The sequence below is a fragment of the Scardinius erythrophthalmus genome, assembly GCF_964197995.2.
Source record: "Scardinius erythrophthalmus genome assembly, chromosome: 7".
Lineage (NCBI taxonomy): Eukaryota > Metazoa > Chordata > Actinopteri > Cypriniformes > Leuciscidae > Scardinius > Scardinius erythrophthalmus.
The window spans coordinates 9,900,365-9,916,591 of record NC_138227.1 but is presented as its reverse complement, the minus strand read 5'-3'; the positions used below and the strand labels follow the sequence as shown (position 1 = coordinate 9,916,591).

At 33.5% G+C, this 16,227-nt stretch overlaps 1 protein-coding gene across 1 annotated transcript in view; it reads left to right on the top strand.

Moving 5' to 3' along the window:
- Positions 1 to 16,227, top strand: part of clstn2b (calsyntenin 2b) — a 76,623-nt gene that overhangs the window by 37,358 nt on the left and 23,038 nt on the right. The window contains exon 9 of the mRNA XM_081369789.1: positions 14,172 to 14,334. Coding sequence (XP_081225915.1) covers positions 14,172 to 14,334 — 163 coding nt within the window. The remainder of the gene's footprint in view (positions 1 to 14,171; positions 14,335 to 16,227) is intronic.

Sequence of the window (16,227 nt, the reverse complement as noted above, 5' to 3'; positions counted from 1 at the left end):
ATGTAGTTTCATGAATTCATTACATAAAATATATCAGGTTGAGGGTCCACTGGCCCGAGGGAGAAAGATTTTGGTCTTTGCATGTCTCAGACATCAAAGAACATGAATGATCTTTTTTTAATCTTTCCTAAAGGCTTTTTCTTTCCTCTCCCTGCAGAAAGTAATCTAATTAAATTAGCTTTTTTTTTAAGAATCTGAGACTAATTTAATTAGCCAGTGGATGGTGTTATGTTTCCATTATGAAAATTAATTAAAAGATATGAATATTAATGCAAATGTGAAGTTTTCGTGCTGAATGTTGGCTCAATTACACAAATGACAATTCCAGTGTTTAATTGCACTTCACAAAACACCATTTTTACTTCTATTTGCTTTGTTTGTAGTAAAATAAAGCATTCTAATGCATTATATGTATTTTTACTAAAAGGCAACATGCTTCATTCACTAATAGCATGCAATAATACAATCAATATACTTATGGATGCACACAAAATTCTAATGCAATATTTCCACAGGTGCGTATGCTCACGAATTTGCCCTAACGTTTGTTCTTGAACTTCATATTTGCCAACAGTGCATTCGGCAATACAGACTGCATTTTATCATGTCATTTCAATTTTATTTACTCTTGATCAGAATGAATACTTTTAATCACATAGTTTTAGTTGATGTCAGATCCAATACAGTAGCAAACTCTCAATTTCACTGTGCCTCGTTTACAAAACAAGTTGCAGTCAAATTCCCAGAACAAATATATAATCCTCTGACGTGATCCGGGAACGCCATTAAAAATGTGTTTTAGTAAGTAAGAATGTGTTTAGAGTTTTGCCAAATTGAGTGCATGAGATTTGCAAACAGTGTCTTAACTACCTGAACTTGTTTAATGTTTTACAGAAAAAGTGATTTATTCGACAAATTGGTTTATGATATTGAGAATTGGATTCAGAGAATGGGATTTAGTGTTTTAGCAATTGCAAAACTGTAAGAGTTATAAGATCACGTTTTACAGTGTATCCGTGGTCTTAACTCAGAATATTTTTTTTAAATGAAACTTTCTATATCATGATATCTGTAGTCCGTATCCAGATTTTAAGCAGAAATTAGCAAATGAGACCCATTGTAACCAGGTATTTCAGATACCTTAAATAAGCACTAAATATTGTATTGTACAAATATTGTACGGTAAGTTTATATTCTTGATATTGCTCTTGTCTCTTAAGTGTTCAGAGTCACACTTTGTCAGGTTTGAAGAGCTAAACTTGAGGGGAAAAAAATGAAATTGTACCTTCTCGAAGGCCAGAAAATAGATAATAGCCAGTCGCTGAAATAGGGGAAAAATAGATCGAAAAAAGACAAATAGACGATTCACACAGATGCGAGACACACAATAGCACTGCGGTAACTGTTAAAGTGTCCTGTGTACTTACAGCATTTGAACAATTGAAAAAAATGCTTTCTCTCTGCCTGTCTCTTTCTACCTCTCTCGCTCACTCTCTCTTTGATAAATTGCCTTGCCATTTAGTGGACTTTGCTTTAGTACGGCAATAAGTCTTTCACTATCGATTTACTGAACACACACAGAGAAAATATCACAGTAAGGTGCTCTGTTCTCTAGGGATCCCGTGGACACGATGTGTGTTCGTCCTAGCATGGGTGAATTTGCGGAAGATACACACACACACACAACACATATATATATATATAAAATCCTAAACCACAGTAATATGTGTGCTAGATGTAAAAAAAAAAACAGTAATTCAACTACAATTCACAGGACTGAATGCCACTACTGCTGTCCACAACCACAAATTCTCACATACACACACACACACACACACACACACACACACACACACACACACACACACACACACACACACACACACACACACACACACACACACACACACACACACACACACACACACACACACACCTGCAGAAAATCAATGTCTGCCCAGACACACAGAGAGAACCACAGAAAGAGAAGAAGTGTTGAAAAACACTGAATGGAATACGAGACGAATACCAATTGAGTATACAAGTGAAATTTAATGAAAAATAAATAAATTTATAAATAATAATAACACAGAGTGATAACCTATGTACACAGAGAGAAGAAATGTACTAAAGAAAAACAGAAAAAAAGTCACGACGCTTGTCAAGAAAATATTTTGCATAAAGAAAATTAAGCCTGTTTTTGTACCTTTTTTGCATATTTCATAATTATCATCACTGTAATGAAAATAATAATTTATATTATTATTATATTTCAATATTTATTTTATTATTATTATATTTCAATATTTATTTTATTATTATTATTATATTTCAATATTTATTTTATTATTATTATCATTGAGTATATTTCAATAGCAAAGTAGGTATACCATATTTATTGCCTTTCAATAATAATTCATTTTATTTATATTTATATTTAAACTTTTATTTAAAAACCAATAAGATGCTAGGGTGTTTTAGTTATTTGCCATGGCATGTTTCTCTATGGTTGCTAGGGTGTGGGTTTTGTTTTTCATCCATTTTATTCATTTCCAGGCAAACAAAATTTGCAAGCCATATTACTGGCAATTACAAAAACATGCTGTAATGGTTTATGGCTGATATGAAGCTCACGACAACCGAGATTATTAGAGCAAACAAGTCCTTTAATAAATAAATCCAAATGGCATAGATAAACTCAGGGAAAAGGTATCACAACCACGTCACATAAACAATACAGGACCAAGAAATAACTCAAACTGAGGGCTTGAGTACACAGAGCAAACAAAAGAGCTAATGAGTTCATTAACAAGACGACAATCAATAAAACACACTGGGAAATCAAACAGGCAAACAGAAACAGAGAAAACAGAACACACGTAACATGCATTTTTACAGGGAAAATGCTCTCCGCACATTCATCAAATACTTTCACTTCAAACTCACTAAATCCCAGCCTCAGCCCATTCAGAAATGTCGGTACTTATGGAAACATATACATAGTTAGAGCCTGATAAAAATGTTAATATTAAAGAAAAACGTTAGACGGACTTAGAGGCTTTTGCTGAAGTCTTCATATATCCATTTATTAAAATGTGACCTGGACATATTTTGTGACATTCAACTCTTTTTATATGGTATCGTACGTCCTTTCTCCACAGATCTCACTCTGAAACAGGGGAGCTGTGGAGGGAATGGGGCATTGTGGGAAAGGAAAAATGAGGATGGAGGGGCGGGGGGTGCTTCGTGAGAAGGAGAAGTGAGAGAAAGAAGGAAGACTGATGGTGAGATTTCAGGTGCAGGAGGAAAGATGTAGTGAAGATGAGAAGTGTCTGATGGTTTCTCACAGCCGTTTCGTGTGAGGGTGTAACAATCAGTTCCACTAGACTCTACGACCCAGACCGCCTGCCAGACACACAAATACACAAACACACACACACTGTGTGTGACAGAGCGAGCAGAAACCGTCTGCTACTGTGTGCTTTTGAGTGGCAGTGGTCCAAACGGGCCAAACAGAGACCGATATTCCCCTCATCACTGCGCTATAGCACAACTAACTAAACACATTCATGACGACAATCAAACATTTCAGAGTCATTAAAGCCTGTTTGCTAAGGCGAGGTTTACTATCACTACTACTGATCATAGATAGGGTTAGTGATTTGATCATTGTTAACTACAACTAAACTATTAAAAAAAATGTAAATTAGGCAAAAAATAAAATAAAGCATAAATGTTAGATGAAAAACGTAACCTTAAAAATAGATTGAATTTTGAATTGCGATTAATCATACCTTTTTGTGCGATTAATCGCACACTTATCGTGAAATTAAGGATACACCATTTATCATTTAGTCAAAATTTGCTACTGTATATCCAGCAAAGTAAACCATCAGATCGAAGGGTGATTCTCGCAAAACTGTATTTTCTGCAAGCTTTTTCAAGGTAAACGTAGGTGTCTTTCCAAAAAAAAGACACCTGGAGACAACAAAAGGACAATATCCAACTGATATAAAGAGTCCATATAATTCATAAATGTATCCAAACAAAAGCACCCATGAAAAACATTACAGGAAAAAAAACACTTCTCAGAATTCACAGAAGCTATAATTATGTACAGTGCCACAGCACATGTTTGTGCATCCATAATAATGGACTCAAGTCAAGTCAGCTTTATAGCACTTTATACAATAAAGATCGTTTCAAAGCAGCTTTACAGAGATAACAGGAAAATGATGCATTTCGGCTGTTGTTAAGCTGAAGTCATTTCAGTGTTGATTCAGTTCTGTTGTAAAGATCATCAATTATTAAATCAGTTCATTTCATCTACAAAGCAAATCTGCAAAAGATGTCATCATTCAGCTCAGTTCAGTTCTCATACAGCACTGCCGGTACAGTCAGATCTGCAATATTGTTGAATATTAAGTGTCCACAACTAAGCAAGCCACAGGCGAGGCAAGGATTTTGAATTAATCCCATGCGCTAATGCATTAACGTCGACAGCCCTTAATTGAAATGTAAAAATAAAACCTAATTCAAGATATTATTAAATACAGTATAAAAATATTTATTAAAATAACACTGTAACAAACCCTTAACCTTAACTAGAGATCAGAACAACCTTTAAAGGAGAACTCCGGTCAATTTTAACATTGAGCTCATTTTTTTGTACATTTGGAGTGCTGTTAATACAGAGAACAACGACAAAAATCGGTGTTGCCTACACCGAGTTATTCTATTTTTAAAATTTGCACCCTGTTGACTTCAATGGGGCAAGTACTAAACCTGCTTTTAGCCTCTTAACATCCTTGATGTGTCATTACAAGTGCACAGAAAATGTGAGTGATTCCTTATGAGTGAACACGAGTGAGTCTGACTGCAGCAGATGTAAAAGATATGTATAAAAATGATGTTATTTAAGCCAGCGCAAATACCTGTGTTTACACCCTGTTTTTCGGTTGAAGTCAAGGTTATAATCGTTAACGAAAACGAACGAAAAAACGAAAACTAGGTGGGAAAAAACATTCTCGTTAACTGAAATAAAAATAAAAACGAGGCATTGCAAAAAAACGATAACTAACTAAAACTGTAATGTGTGTTTGGCAAAACTAACTAAAATAAAATAAAATTATAGAGTAAATGTCCTTAGTTTTCGTCTTTGTCAAGGTCTTTCAGTTTTTTAACGCTATTTAAAACACGCAGCGTATTCATTAAGCTGCATTTCTATGGAGGCAGATTAGTCTCAAATATAAATCACGCAAAAAACATGATTCACAAATGCGTAGACAATTTCACATGCATGAAACCTAATTCACGTACACACAAAAAAAATCCACGTGCGTGAAAAAAAATATATATTCACAAAAAGCAATTCACATGCGCAAAATAAAATTACATACTCATAAAATACATTTCACAAATGCAAAACATAATTCGTAGATATACAACTGTGCACAAAAACCTTTGAATGTTTAAAATGTACGAGTGTATCCTTGCATTTGAATGTGCAAATCGTCATTCACGGACGAATCGCCTTAGATACGTGTGTGTGTGTTTTTGAGACTTTCCTGGCAGCATAACACTCGTAACACAGAGCAGTCGTACTCTTTAGCCAATCAGATTTAAGCTTATCAATCGACCAATCAGTATCACGTGAGGGCGGGCCTACCTGCATGTTACGTCATCAGCTTTCGACCAGTTCATGGCTGAGCAGAGGTAAGTGCAGTTAATCGTTCATTTCTGTGTTAACTGAAGTTAAAGAAGTTTGCATGTGAATATAAACATTTATTTTTAGTATTGATGGATGTTCATGTCCTGTCCACCACACATTCAACTGATGATAATGTATGTAATGACGTGCATATATATAGGAGGCATGTTTTGATCTGCATATATTATGTAGTTTTATTGTTTCAGATTTCCAAGACAGATGATGTATGAAGTTGCAGACAACCAGTACTGTGATCTTACCATTTCTACTGTAATTCTTTGAAAACAGTCATGTTGCAAGCCATCCATTTTGACAGTTGTTTCAACAAGTGGTTGAAAGTGATGCATTGTTACTGTATTAATTTGTCTCCTGCGGACTATATGAACACGCTTTAGGAATAAAGCCTTGCTATGCATGCATTATTTAATGTTCTTGAAAGAATTAAAAGATTCAGACATAGTTCAATTTGATGTACACATTTTATTAATTTGAAAGTTTCCGAATCCTTTGGGAATAAAATATATAAAATGACTTGATCATGATTAATGTTCCTGTTACATATGAAGTTCATGAACTGACCGTCTTAAGTGTGAAGCACAATATTCAGTACAGAGAAATATACGTCTCTTCAGGAGTTGTGAGATCCAGTCAGAGTGTACTTTGCTTTTAAAGTATATAAATATAAGTGCAATACATCAAGTGAAAAGTTAAAAAATGAATTGTGTTCAGTCCGGTCATCAGTAGACCTCTCTGTTAGGACATATAAGATTTTGTCCTGATATTTAAAGTACTAAAACCCTATAGTACAAGAGGTGCAGACAGAGGATGTGGGAAATTAAGTGATGGTATTTGAATAGAGTTTACTGAGTAATCTTAGTCGCATAATCTTAATTGCCTCTTAATGATAAGTACCTTTGTCTTATCAGCATAAAATCAGATTTACCTATTTTACTAGGCAAAGTAAAATTAATGCTTCACAATATTGTCCTGTGAGACCTTAAGATGACAATAAAAAACCTTATTTAAAAACCTTGACATTACAATACAGCATAAGGAAATGCATGTTGAATATATTGGTAACACTCTACAATAAGGTACAATAACTAGGTTAACATTAGTTCATGTATTAAATAACCATGAGCAATACATTTGTTGCTGTGTTTGTTAATCTTTGTTAACGTTAGTTAAAAATAAAGCTGTTCATTGTTAGTTTACAGTGCATTTACTAATGTTAACAAGATTTTAATGAAGTATTAGTAAATGTTAACATTAACAAAAAATAATAAAGGCTGTTCACGTGCAGTTCATTATTAGTTCATGTTAACTAATGAAACGTTTTAATAAAGTGTTACCAATTAAGACAAATACAAAAAAAAAGTATAAAAGAGAATAAAGAAACAACATGAATTAAGATGTTCGTGACTGCTATCCAGATGTCACACCAAAGGTGAGTAATCCTAAAAAATGCAGGGAAACAAGTGTTAATAATAATTTAACATCATACACAAATGGCAAAAAACACTGGCTGCTCATTAAAATAGGTCTATTCACTATTTAAAGAACAATCTCGATGGGTATTGACCACAGATGATTGTTTTGCAATCATTAGCGTGAATGTAGCTGTGAGAGCTGTCTACCTTCAGCTAAAATACAACAAAACAAGCATCATTCTTCTTCATTTTTGACACGATATGGGACATCTGATTACAACAACACTTGCTTACATCAGTTAATAGTTAATAAACTATTGCTTCAACTGATCTCAAACTTCTTTAACTTCAGTTAACACAGAAATGAACGATTAACTGCACTTACCTCTGCTCAGCCATGAACTGGTCGAAAGCTGATGACGTAACATGCAGGTAGGCCCGCCCTCACGTGATACTGATTGGTCGATTGATAAGCTTAAATCTGATTGGCTAAAGAGTACGACTGCTCTGTGTTACGAGTGTTATGCTGCCAGGAAAGTCTCAAAAACACACACACACGTATCTAAGGCGATTCGTCCGTGAATGACGATTTGCACATTCAAATGCAAGGATACACTCGTACATTTTAAACATTCAAAGGTTTTTGTGCACAGTTGTATATCTACGAATTGTGTTTTGCATTTGTGAAATGTATTTTATGATTATATAATTTTATTTTGCGCATGTGAATTGCTTTTTGTGAATATATATTTTTTTCACACACGTGGATTTTTTTTGTGTGTACGTGAATTAGGTTTCATGCATGTGAAATTGTCTACGCATTTGTGAATCATGTTTTTTGCGTGATTTATATTTGAGACTAATCTGCCTCCATACATTTCCTTTCCCCATGCGTCTCTCACATGCGCGCGCGCACACACACACACACACACACACACACACACAGCCCCTCCCCTCCGTGCACACCGCGTCTCCATGAGAACGAGTGTTCGTTCGACGTTGAAAGCAAGTTCGCGAAAGGTTGGTATCTCTATCTCGTGAACACCTTTACACAATCACACATTAAAAAGTGGTATAAAAATATTTTAAATTCTGAATATAATTTTGTCAGTGTGTTAATGTTGACCCGAGAAGCGATTGGCCTTCTTTAGAAAGTTAACTAGTCGCAAGTTTGAGGTAAAATGCACTTTTTGGTTGTGGTTGTCGATGTCAAAACACTATAAGCTGTGATTCAAATATAAAATAATGTTATGTCATTTTTTTACTTTTACACTGAATGTTTGCTGCTTAAATCCAGATGAGTAGGCTATTGGCTATTTTCTAAAATCGTATGATGTTTTTGTTGAGTTATTATTACACAATACGTTTTCCGACCTTTTTGAATCTTGCCCCTGACAAATAACCCAAATTACAAAAAAAGACTAAAACTAACACTAAAACTAATAAAAACTAAACTAAAACTAAGCATTTTCAAAAAATAAAAACTAAACTAAACTAGCAAACCCACTTTAAAAACTAATTAAAACTAAACTGAATTTGAAAACAAAAAGTCAAAACGAAATAAAAATAAAAACTAATGAAAAATGCAAAACTATAATAACCCTGGTTGAAGTCCAAAGTAGTCGATTGCCGAGTTCATGCGCATAGGTTTAGTTACCAATGATCACGCGCATGAACTCGGCAATCGACTACTTTGGACTTCAACCGAAAAACAGGATGTAAACAGGTATTTGCGATGGCTAAAATAACATCATTTTTATACATTTCTTTCACATCTACTGCAGTCAGATCCACTCATGTTCACTCTGAAGGAATCACTTACATGACCTGTGCACTTGTAATGACACATCAAGGATGTTAAGAGGCTAAAAGCAGGTTTAGTACTTGCCCCATTGAAGTCAACAGGGTGCAAATTTTAAAAATAGAATAACTCGGTGTCGGCAACACCGATTTTTGTCGTTGTTCTCTGTATTGACAGCACTCCAAATGTACAAAAAAAATGAGCTCAATGTTAAAATTGACCGGAGTTCTCCTTTAAATTGGACCAAAACACCCTAGTAACCACAAAGAAAATCTTAGCAACCACATAGCAACACCCTGGCAACCACCTACAACCCCTTTAGCATCATGCCACATGTTTTGTATTGTATGGGCAAACACCACACTTCAGCCATTCTCTTCAGACGATCTAGTTATCTCTACCTCAGACTTTTGTTACATACAGAGGCCAATGGTTTTCTTTCAGTTCAGACCCTCATTCTTTCACGTCTTCTCTGAGCCTCTTCTCACCCTAATATCATCAATCTCTCCGTGACTCCCTCCACCAGTTCCACCCACCTCTACACCTCCCTCGCTTTTCTTCCTCATGATGAGCATCGATGGGATTGTTTAGGAAGAACTGTGTCTTGGAGAACGTAAGCCTATAGAGAACAATTATAAAAGAAAGACAGAATGGATTTAGAGTGAAAAGAAAGAAATACAAGGGATGAGAAAAGAGAGGAGATGCTACATAATGACTCTGTTTGAAAACCTAGTGAGCTGCCTACCTAGACAGCATATTAAGTCATCATAAATGCACTCCACACACAATATCTGTTCTGGGGGGCTGTGTGGGGGACTTTTCCCATTTCAGATTGAAAAGGCATTTGTTTTCAATAAATATGAAGAAAATATGTGTACCATAATGGATATTTAATAATACAATACAATACAATACAATATTTATTTATAAAACACATTTAAAAACAACCAAGGCTGTACATAGCAGAGAATAAAAATGCAGAGCAGTACAGGACAAAAAATTAACAACTGATCAAATAAAACAAAAGAAAAAATAAGCAGTGATCGTATTAGAATCAAGGAGCATCAAAAGAAAGAGAGAACAAAAAAAGTCTTTAAAGAAGATTTGAAGATGGAAACTGAAGGAGCCAGTCTGATATAGAGAGGCAGACTGTTCCAAAGTTTTGGGCCTGCGGTCGCAAAAGCACAGTCGCCTCGTTTTTTAAGTCTGGATCTAGGCACGATGAGAAGGCAGTGATCACTGGATCTCAAAGTACGAGAAGGAGTGTACAGACAGAGCATATCGGTCAGGTACTGAGGGGCCAAGTTGTTAAGAGCTTTATACACAAAGAGTAAAATTTTAAAATCAATTCTAGATTTGACAGGTAGCCAATGGAGTTTGAATAAGATAGGGGTGATCGACTCATACTTGCGTGTCCCAGTGAGGAGTCTAGCTGCTGCGTTTTGCACTATAGCTGTAGGCGAGAGAGAGAAGACTGAGATAGACCAAAGTAAAGTGAGTTACAGTAGTCTAGTCGAGATGTTACGAATGCATGAATCACTATTTGAAGATTACTTAGAGTTAGAGTTAAAAAAGGTTTCACTTTAGAGAGTTGGCGGAGGTGAAAAAAGCATGACTTTACAACAGCACTGATCTGGCAATAAAGTGTTTATTGTGTAGGGTTAGGCTGTTATTTCGCTATCGCTATTTGCACTTAGTGTATTGCATAATCTATCGCTATTTGCACTTAGTGTATTACATATATCTTTATTTAGCATATATCTTTATTTGCACTTAGTGTATTGCATATATCTTTATTTAGCATATATCTTTATTTGCACTTAGTGTATTGCATATATCTTTATTTAGCATATATCTTTATTTGCACTTAGTGTATTGCATATATCTTTATTTAGCATATATCTTTATTTTATACCATGGACTGGGTGAATACTCGATTCTGATTGGCTGCAGGGTGTCCGTTAAAAAGTGATAATGTACACCTTGGAACTGATGACAGTTTTAAATGATGCGCTGGCTCAAACTCACTGATCAACTGCTGCGGTCGGCTTGCTGTGGCCACGTTGCTTGGCAACGCCAGTATACTATTAAATAGTGTGCGCTCGACTTAATAAATAAAAAACCCTCACGATTTTTACTCTAAAACACATTAAAGTATTATTAATTGATTAAATATGTCTTTCTTTCGTAAGTGACCATGGTATAAGTGGGTTAATGCCCTTCGAGGTGTCCATTATCAGGTATTAATGGACTTCGGCGGAGGCAACCGTCCGACGCGCACGCCTCGCCGTCGTCCATTAAAACCTGATAATGGACACCTCGTCGGGCATTAACCCTTACTGCACTTAGTGTATTGCATATATCTTTATTTGCACTTAGTGTATTGCATATATCGTTATTTGCACTTAGTGTATAGCATATATCATTATTTGCACTTAGTGCATAGCAAATATCTTTTGCACTTAGTGTATTGCATATATCTTTATTTGCACTTAGTGTATTGCATATATCTTTATTTGCACTTAGTGTATAGCATATATCTTTATTTGCACTTAGTGTATAGCATATATCTTTATTTGCACTTAGTGTATAGCATGTATCTTTATTTGCACTTAGTGTATTGCATATATCTTTATTTAGCATATATATTTGCACTTTGTGTATTGCATATATCTTTATTTAGCATATATATTTGCACTTCGTGTATTGCATATATCTTTATTTAGCATATATATTTGCACTTCGTGTATTGCATATATCTTTATTTGCACTTAGTGTATTGCATATATCTTTATTTAGCATATATCTTTATTTGCACTTAGTATATTGCATATATCTTTATTTGCACTTAGTGTATAGCATATATCTTTATTTGCACTTAGTGTATAGCATATATCTTTATTTGCACTTAGTGTATAGCATATATCTTTATTTGCACTTAGTGTATAGCATATATCTTTATTTGCACTTAGTGTATAGCATGTATCTTTATTTGCACTTAGTGTATTGCATATATCTTTATTTAGCATATATATTTGCACTTTGTGTATTGCATATATCTTTATTTAGCATATATATTTGCACTTCGTGTATTGCATATATCTTTATTTAGCATATATATTTGCACTTCGTGTATTGCATATATCTTTATTTGCACTTAGTGTATTGCATATATCTTTATTTAGCATATATCTTTATTTGCACTTAGTATATTGCATATATCTTTATTTGCACTTAGTGTATTGCATATATCTTTATTTAGCATATATCTTTATTTGCACTTAGTGTATTGCATATATCTTTATTTAGCATATATCTTTATTTAGCATATATATTTGCACTTCGTGTATTGCATATATCTTTATTTGCACTTAGTGTATTGCATATATCTTTATTTAGCATATATCTTTATTTGCACTTAGTGTGTTGCATATATCTTTATTTGCACTTAGTGTATAGCATATATCTTTATTTAGCATATATCTTTATTTAGCATATATATTTGCACTTCGTGTATTGCATATATCTTTATTTGCACTTAGTGTATTGCATATATCTTTATTTAGCATATATCTTTATTTGCACTTAGTATATTGCATATATCTTTATTTGCACTTAGTGTATTGCATATATCTTTATTTAGCATATATCTTTATTTGCACTTAGTGTGTTGCATATATCTTTATTTGCACTTAGTGTATAGCATATATCTTTATTTAGCATATATCTTTATTTAGCATATATATTTGCACTTCGTGTATTGCATATATCTTTATTTGCACTTAGTGTATTGCATATATCTTTATTTAGCATATATCTTTATTTGCACTTAGTATATTGCATATATCTTTATTTGCACTTAGTGTATTGCATATATCTTTATTTAGCATATATCTTTATTTGCACTTAGTGTATTGCATATATCTTTATTTGCACTTAGTGTATTGCATATATCTTTATTTAGCATATATCTTTATTTAGCATATATATTTGCACTTCGTGTATTGCATATATCTTTATTTGCACTTAGTGTATTGCATATATCTTTATTTAGCATATATCTTTATTTAGCATATATAATTGCACTTCGTGTATTGCATATATCTTTATTTGCACTTAGTGTATAGCATATACCTTTATTTAGCATATATCTTTATTTGCACTTAGTGTATTGCATATATCTTTATTTGCACTTAGTGTATAGCATATACCTTTATTTAGCATATATCTTTATTTGCACTTAGTGTATTGCATATATCTTTATTTAGCATATATCTTTATTTGCACTTAGTGTGTTGCATATATCTTTATTTGCACTTAGTGTATAGCATATATCTTTATTTAGCATATATCTTTATTTGCACTTAGTGTATTGCATATATCTTTATTTGCACTTAGTGTATTGCATATATCTTTATTTAGCATGTATATTTGCACTTAGTGTATAGCATATATCTTTATTTAGCATATATCTTTATTTGCACTTTGTGTATTGCATATATCTTTATTTGCACTTAGTGTATTGCATATATCTTTATTTAGCATATATCTTTATTTAGCATATATATTTGCACTTCGTGTATTGCATATATCTTTATTTGCACTTAGTGTATAGCATATACCTTTATTTAGCATATATCTTTATTTGCACTTAGTGTATTGCATATATCTTTATTTAGCATATATCTTTATTTGCACTTAGTGTGTTGCATATATCTTTATTTGCACTTAGTGTATAGCATATATCTTTATTTAGCATATATATTTGCACTTAGTGTATAGCATATATCTTTAGCATATATCTTTATTTGCACTTAGTGTATAGCATATATCTTTATTTAGCATATATATTTGCACTTAGTGTATTGCATATATCTTTATTTATCATATATCTTTATTTGCACACTTAGTGTATAGCATTATATCATTATTTGCACACTTAGTGTATAGCAGTTATCATTATTTGCACTTCGTGGATAACATATATCGTTATTTGCACTTAGCGTACAAAGCATCATTATTTGCACTTCGTGTATAGCATATATCGTTATTTGCACTTACAAGTTACATTAAACTAATGTAAAGTCATTGTTTGAATTTTCTCGACTCTGAAGCAAAAAATGAAAACAAAAGATATGTGGAATGCAAAAATCCTCCTAAACTGCCCTTATGTACAAAACTCATGCTAATATGGTGAAATTCTCTGTCTCTTTCTTCCTCTCTCTCTCAGATCTGTGATAAGGAGTGGCATTATTACGTCATCAGCGTTGACTTCCCAGTGGTGACTCTATATGTGGACGGCGTGACCTACGACCCTTACCTAGTGACTGATGACTGGCCCATCCACTCCTCTCAGATTGACGTGCAGCTGACTGTAGGAGCCTGCTGGCAAGGTTAGGGGGGTGGGCGTGGCTAGCATGATTTGTGGGTGTGGTCAATGTGCATGTGACTTTGGTTCAATAATCAGGTCATAATCTTGAAAGTAGAAATGTAAATTCTCACAGCATGCAAATCCACAATGAAGAATTATTTACTAAACAACCATCTCTACTTCACTGGCATTCTTTCTTTTGCTTTTGAAAACTTATATATCTCATTATTTCCATCTGTTTTTTTTTTCTCTTCAGCAATCAGAACACAGCTTCTAACAAAAAAAAACAGCTCCAAAAAAACAAAAGTTGACTCCTTGACCTGCCCATGCTGTATTTCTGTGTCTTTGAGCTTCTTTGTTTAACAATGAAAGAAAAATAAGAGAGAGACAGATCATTATAAAAAAAAATCACTTGTGCATGTGGAAGATAATCAAAGGGAAAGTGATGTGAGACTGACTGACTTTGCTCTTTTTAAGGTTTTTGGAGCTTGAGGGGTATAGCGGTTTCTCATGGATCACTTCTGTGGTCACGGTTTGGGTTCAGTTTGTACAGCGCTTTGTATTCACAAATTATCGGTGATACATTATGATAAACAATATTTTTAACACTGTAACATGGAGATTTTTGGTTGAGGAGCTTATTGTTAATGTTATATTATTGTTAACCAACTAAAACTATTTTTATTTTTATACTATTATTAAAATTTGTTTTTGTTCATCAAAATAATGCTAAAATGAAGTTTACACATTAGATGAAAATCTTAAACTTTAAAAACTTAAACTACTAAGCAACTAAAAAATAATAATTTGAAGTTGAAATACTAAAATGACTAAAACTAAATAGGAATAAAACTAAATAAAAACTAAATCTATAAAAAAAAATAAAAAAAAAAATAATAAAAATGACAAAAGCACATAAAAAAGACTAAAAATGAAAACTACAATTAAAATGAAAAAAAAAAGAATAGCTCATTTAAAATATTAATACTATAATAGTATATAAATAATACGAATATAATGCTGTTTTTTACCACAACATTTAGGAAGAGATAGTAAAGGAACAGTTAATCCCCCCAAAAAATCTACATTCATTTATATGCTGCATATATGCAACTCTTGATCACCAAAAATAACCAGCATAAAAGCACCCATGCAAAACCATCTTCCATCTAAAACCTTGACAATACCAAACGGGTCGGTTCACAAGCCTATTAATGACAGCGCAGACCTCTGATCTGTTTGTTTGAGAATCATAGCAAGGCTGAACTGTCTCAACCAATGTTGCTGTGACAATTTTCTCCCTAAACTACATCCATGTAAACCCACCCACACATCAGTATGTCATCGCCCGAGGCTCACTGTCACCTGATCACAAACACACTCAGAGAGGCTTCATTGCACACACACTCATCTCATACAGAGCAGATAGATGCATGCAATTGCTCATTATCTCTGGCTTCAGCAGTGAATACAGGTTTAATCATATGATTGCTTCGTTTCAACGCAGCTTCTGAAGATCTCTAGCTACACTGAAGCCAGCATTTATTTTATATATGTGTGTGATGAATAAAGCGGATCTGTGTAACTATGGCTTCATCTGAAACTAAAGGCAGATACCCAATCAGTCAATAACGTTTTGATGGTGCCTCCAAAGATAACGGCTTCATTATGGCTAATGATCTAAAACAAATAAAGATAGCTTTAGACATAACAGGTCAATATTTAATGACTATTGACTTATTTCATACTACAAGTGGAATAATATGTTTAAATTTAGTTCAGACGTGCCTTAATCCCGCCCTGTAACGGCAGCGTAGTTCATTTTTATGATATATATAAGGAGCCTAGTTGACTAAAAGGGGACATGAACATTTTTTTATTTTTGTTTTGTTTCTTTTTTTTAATAAAACAGTTC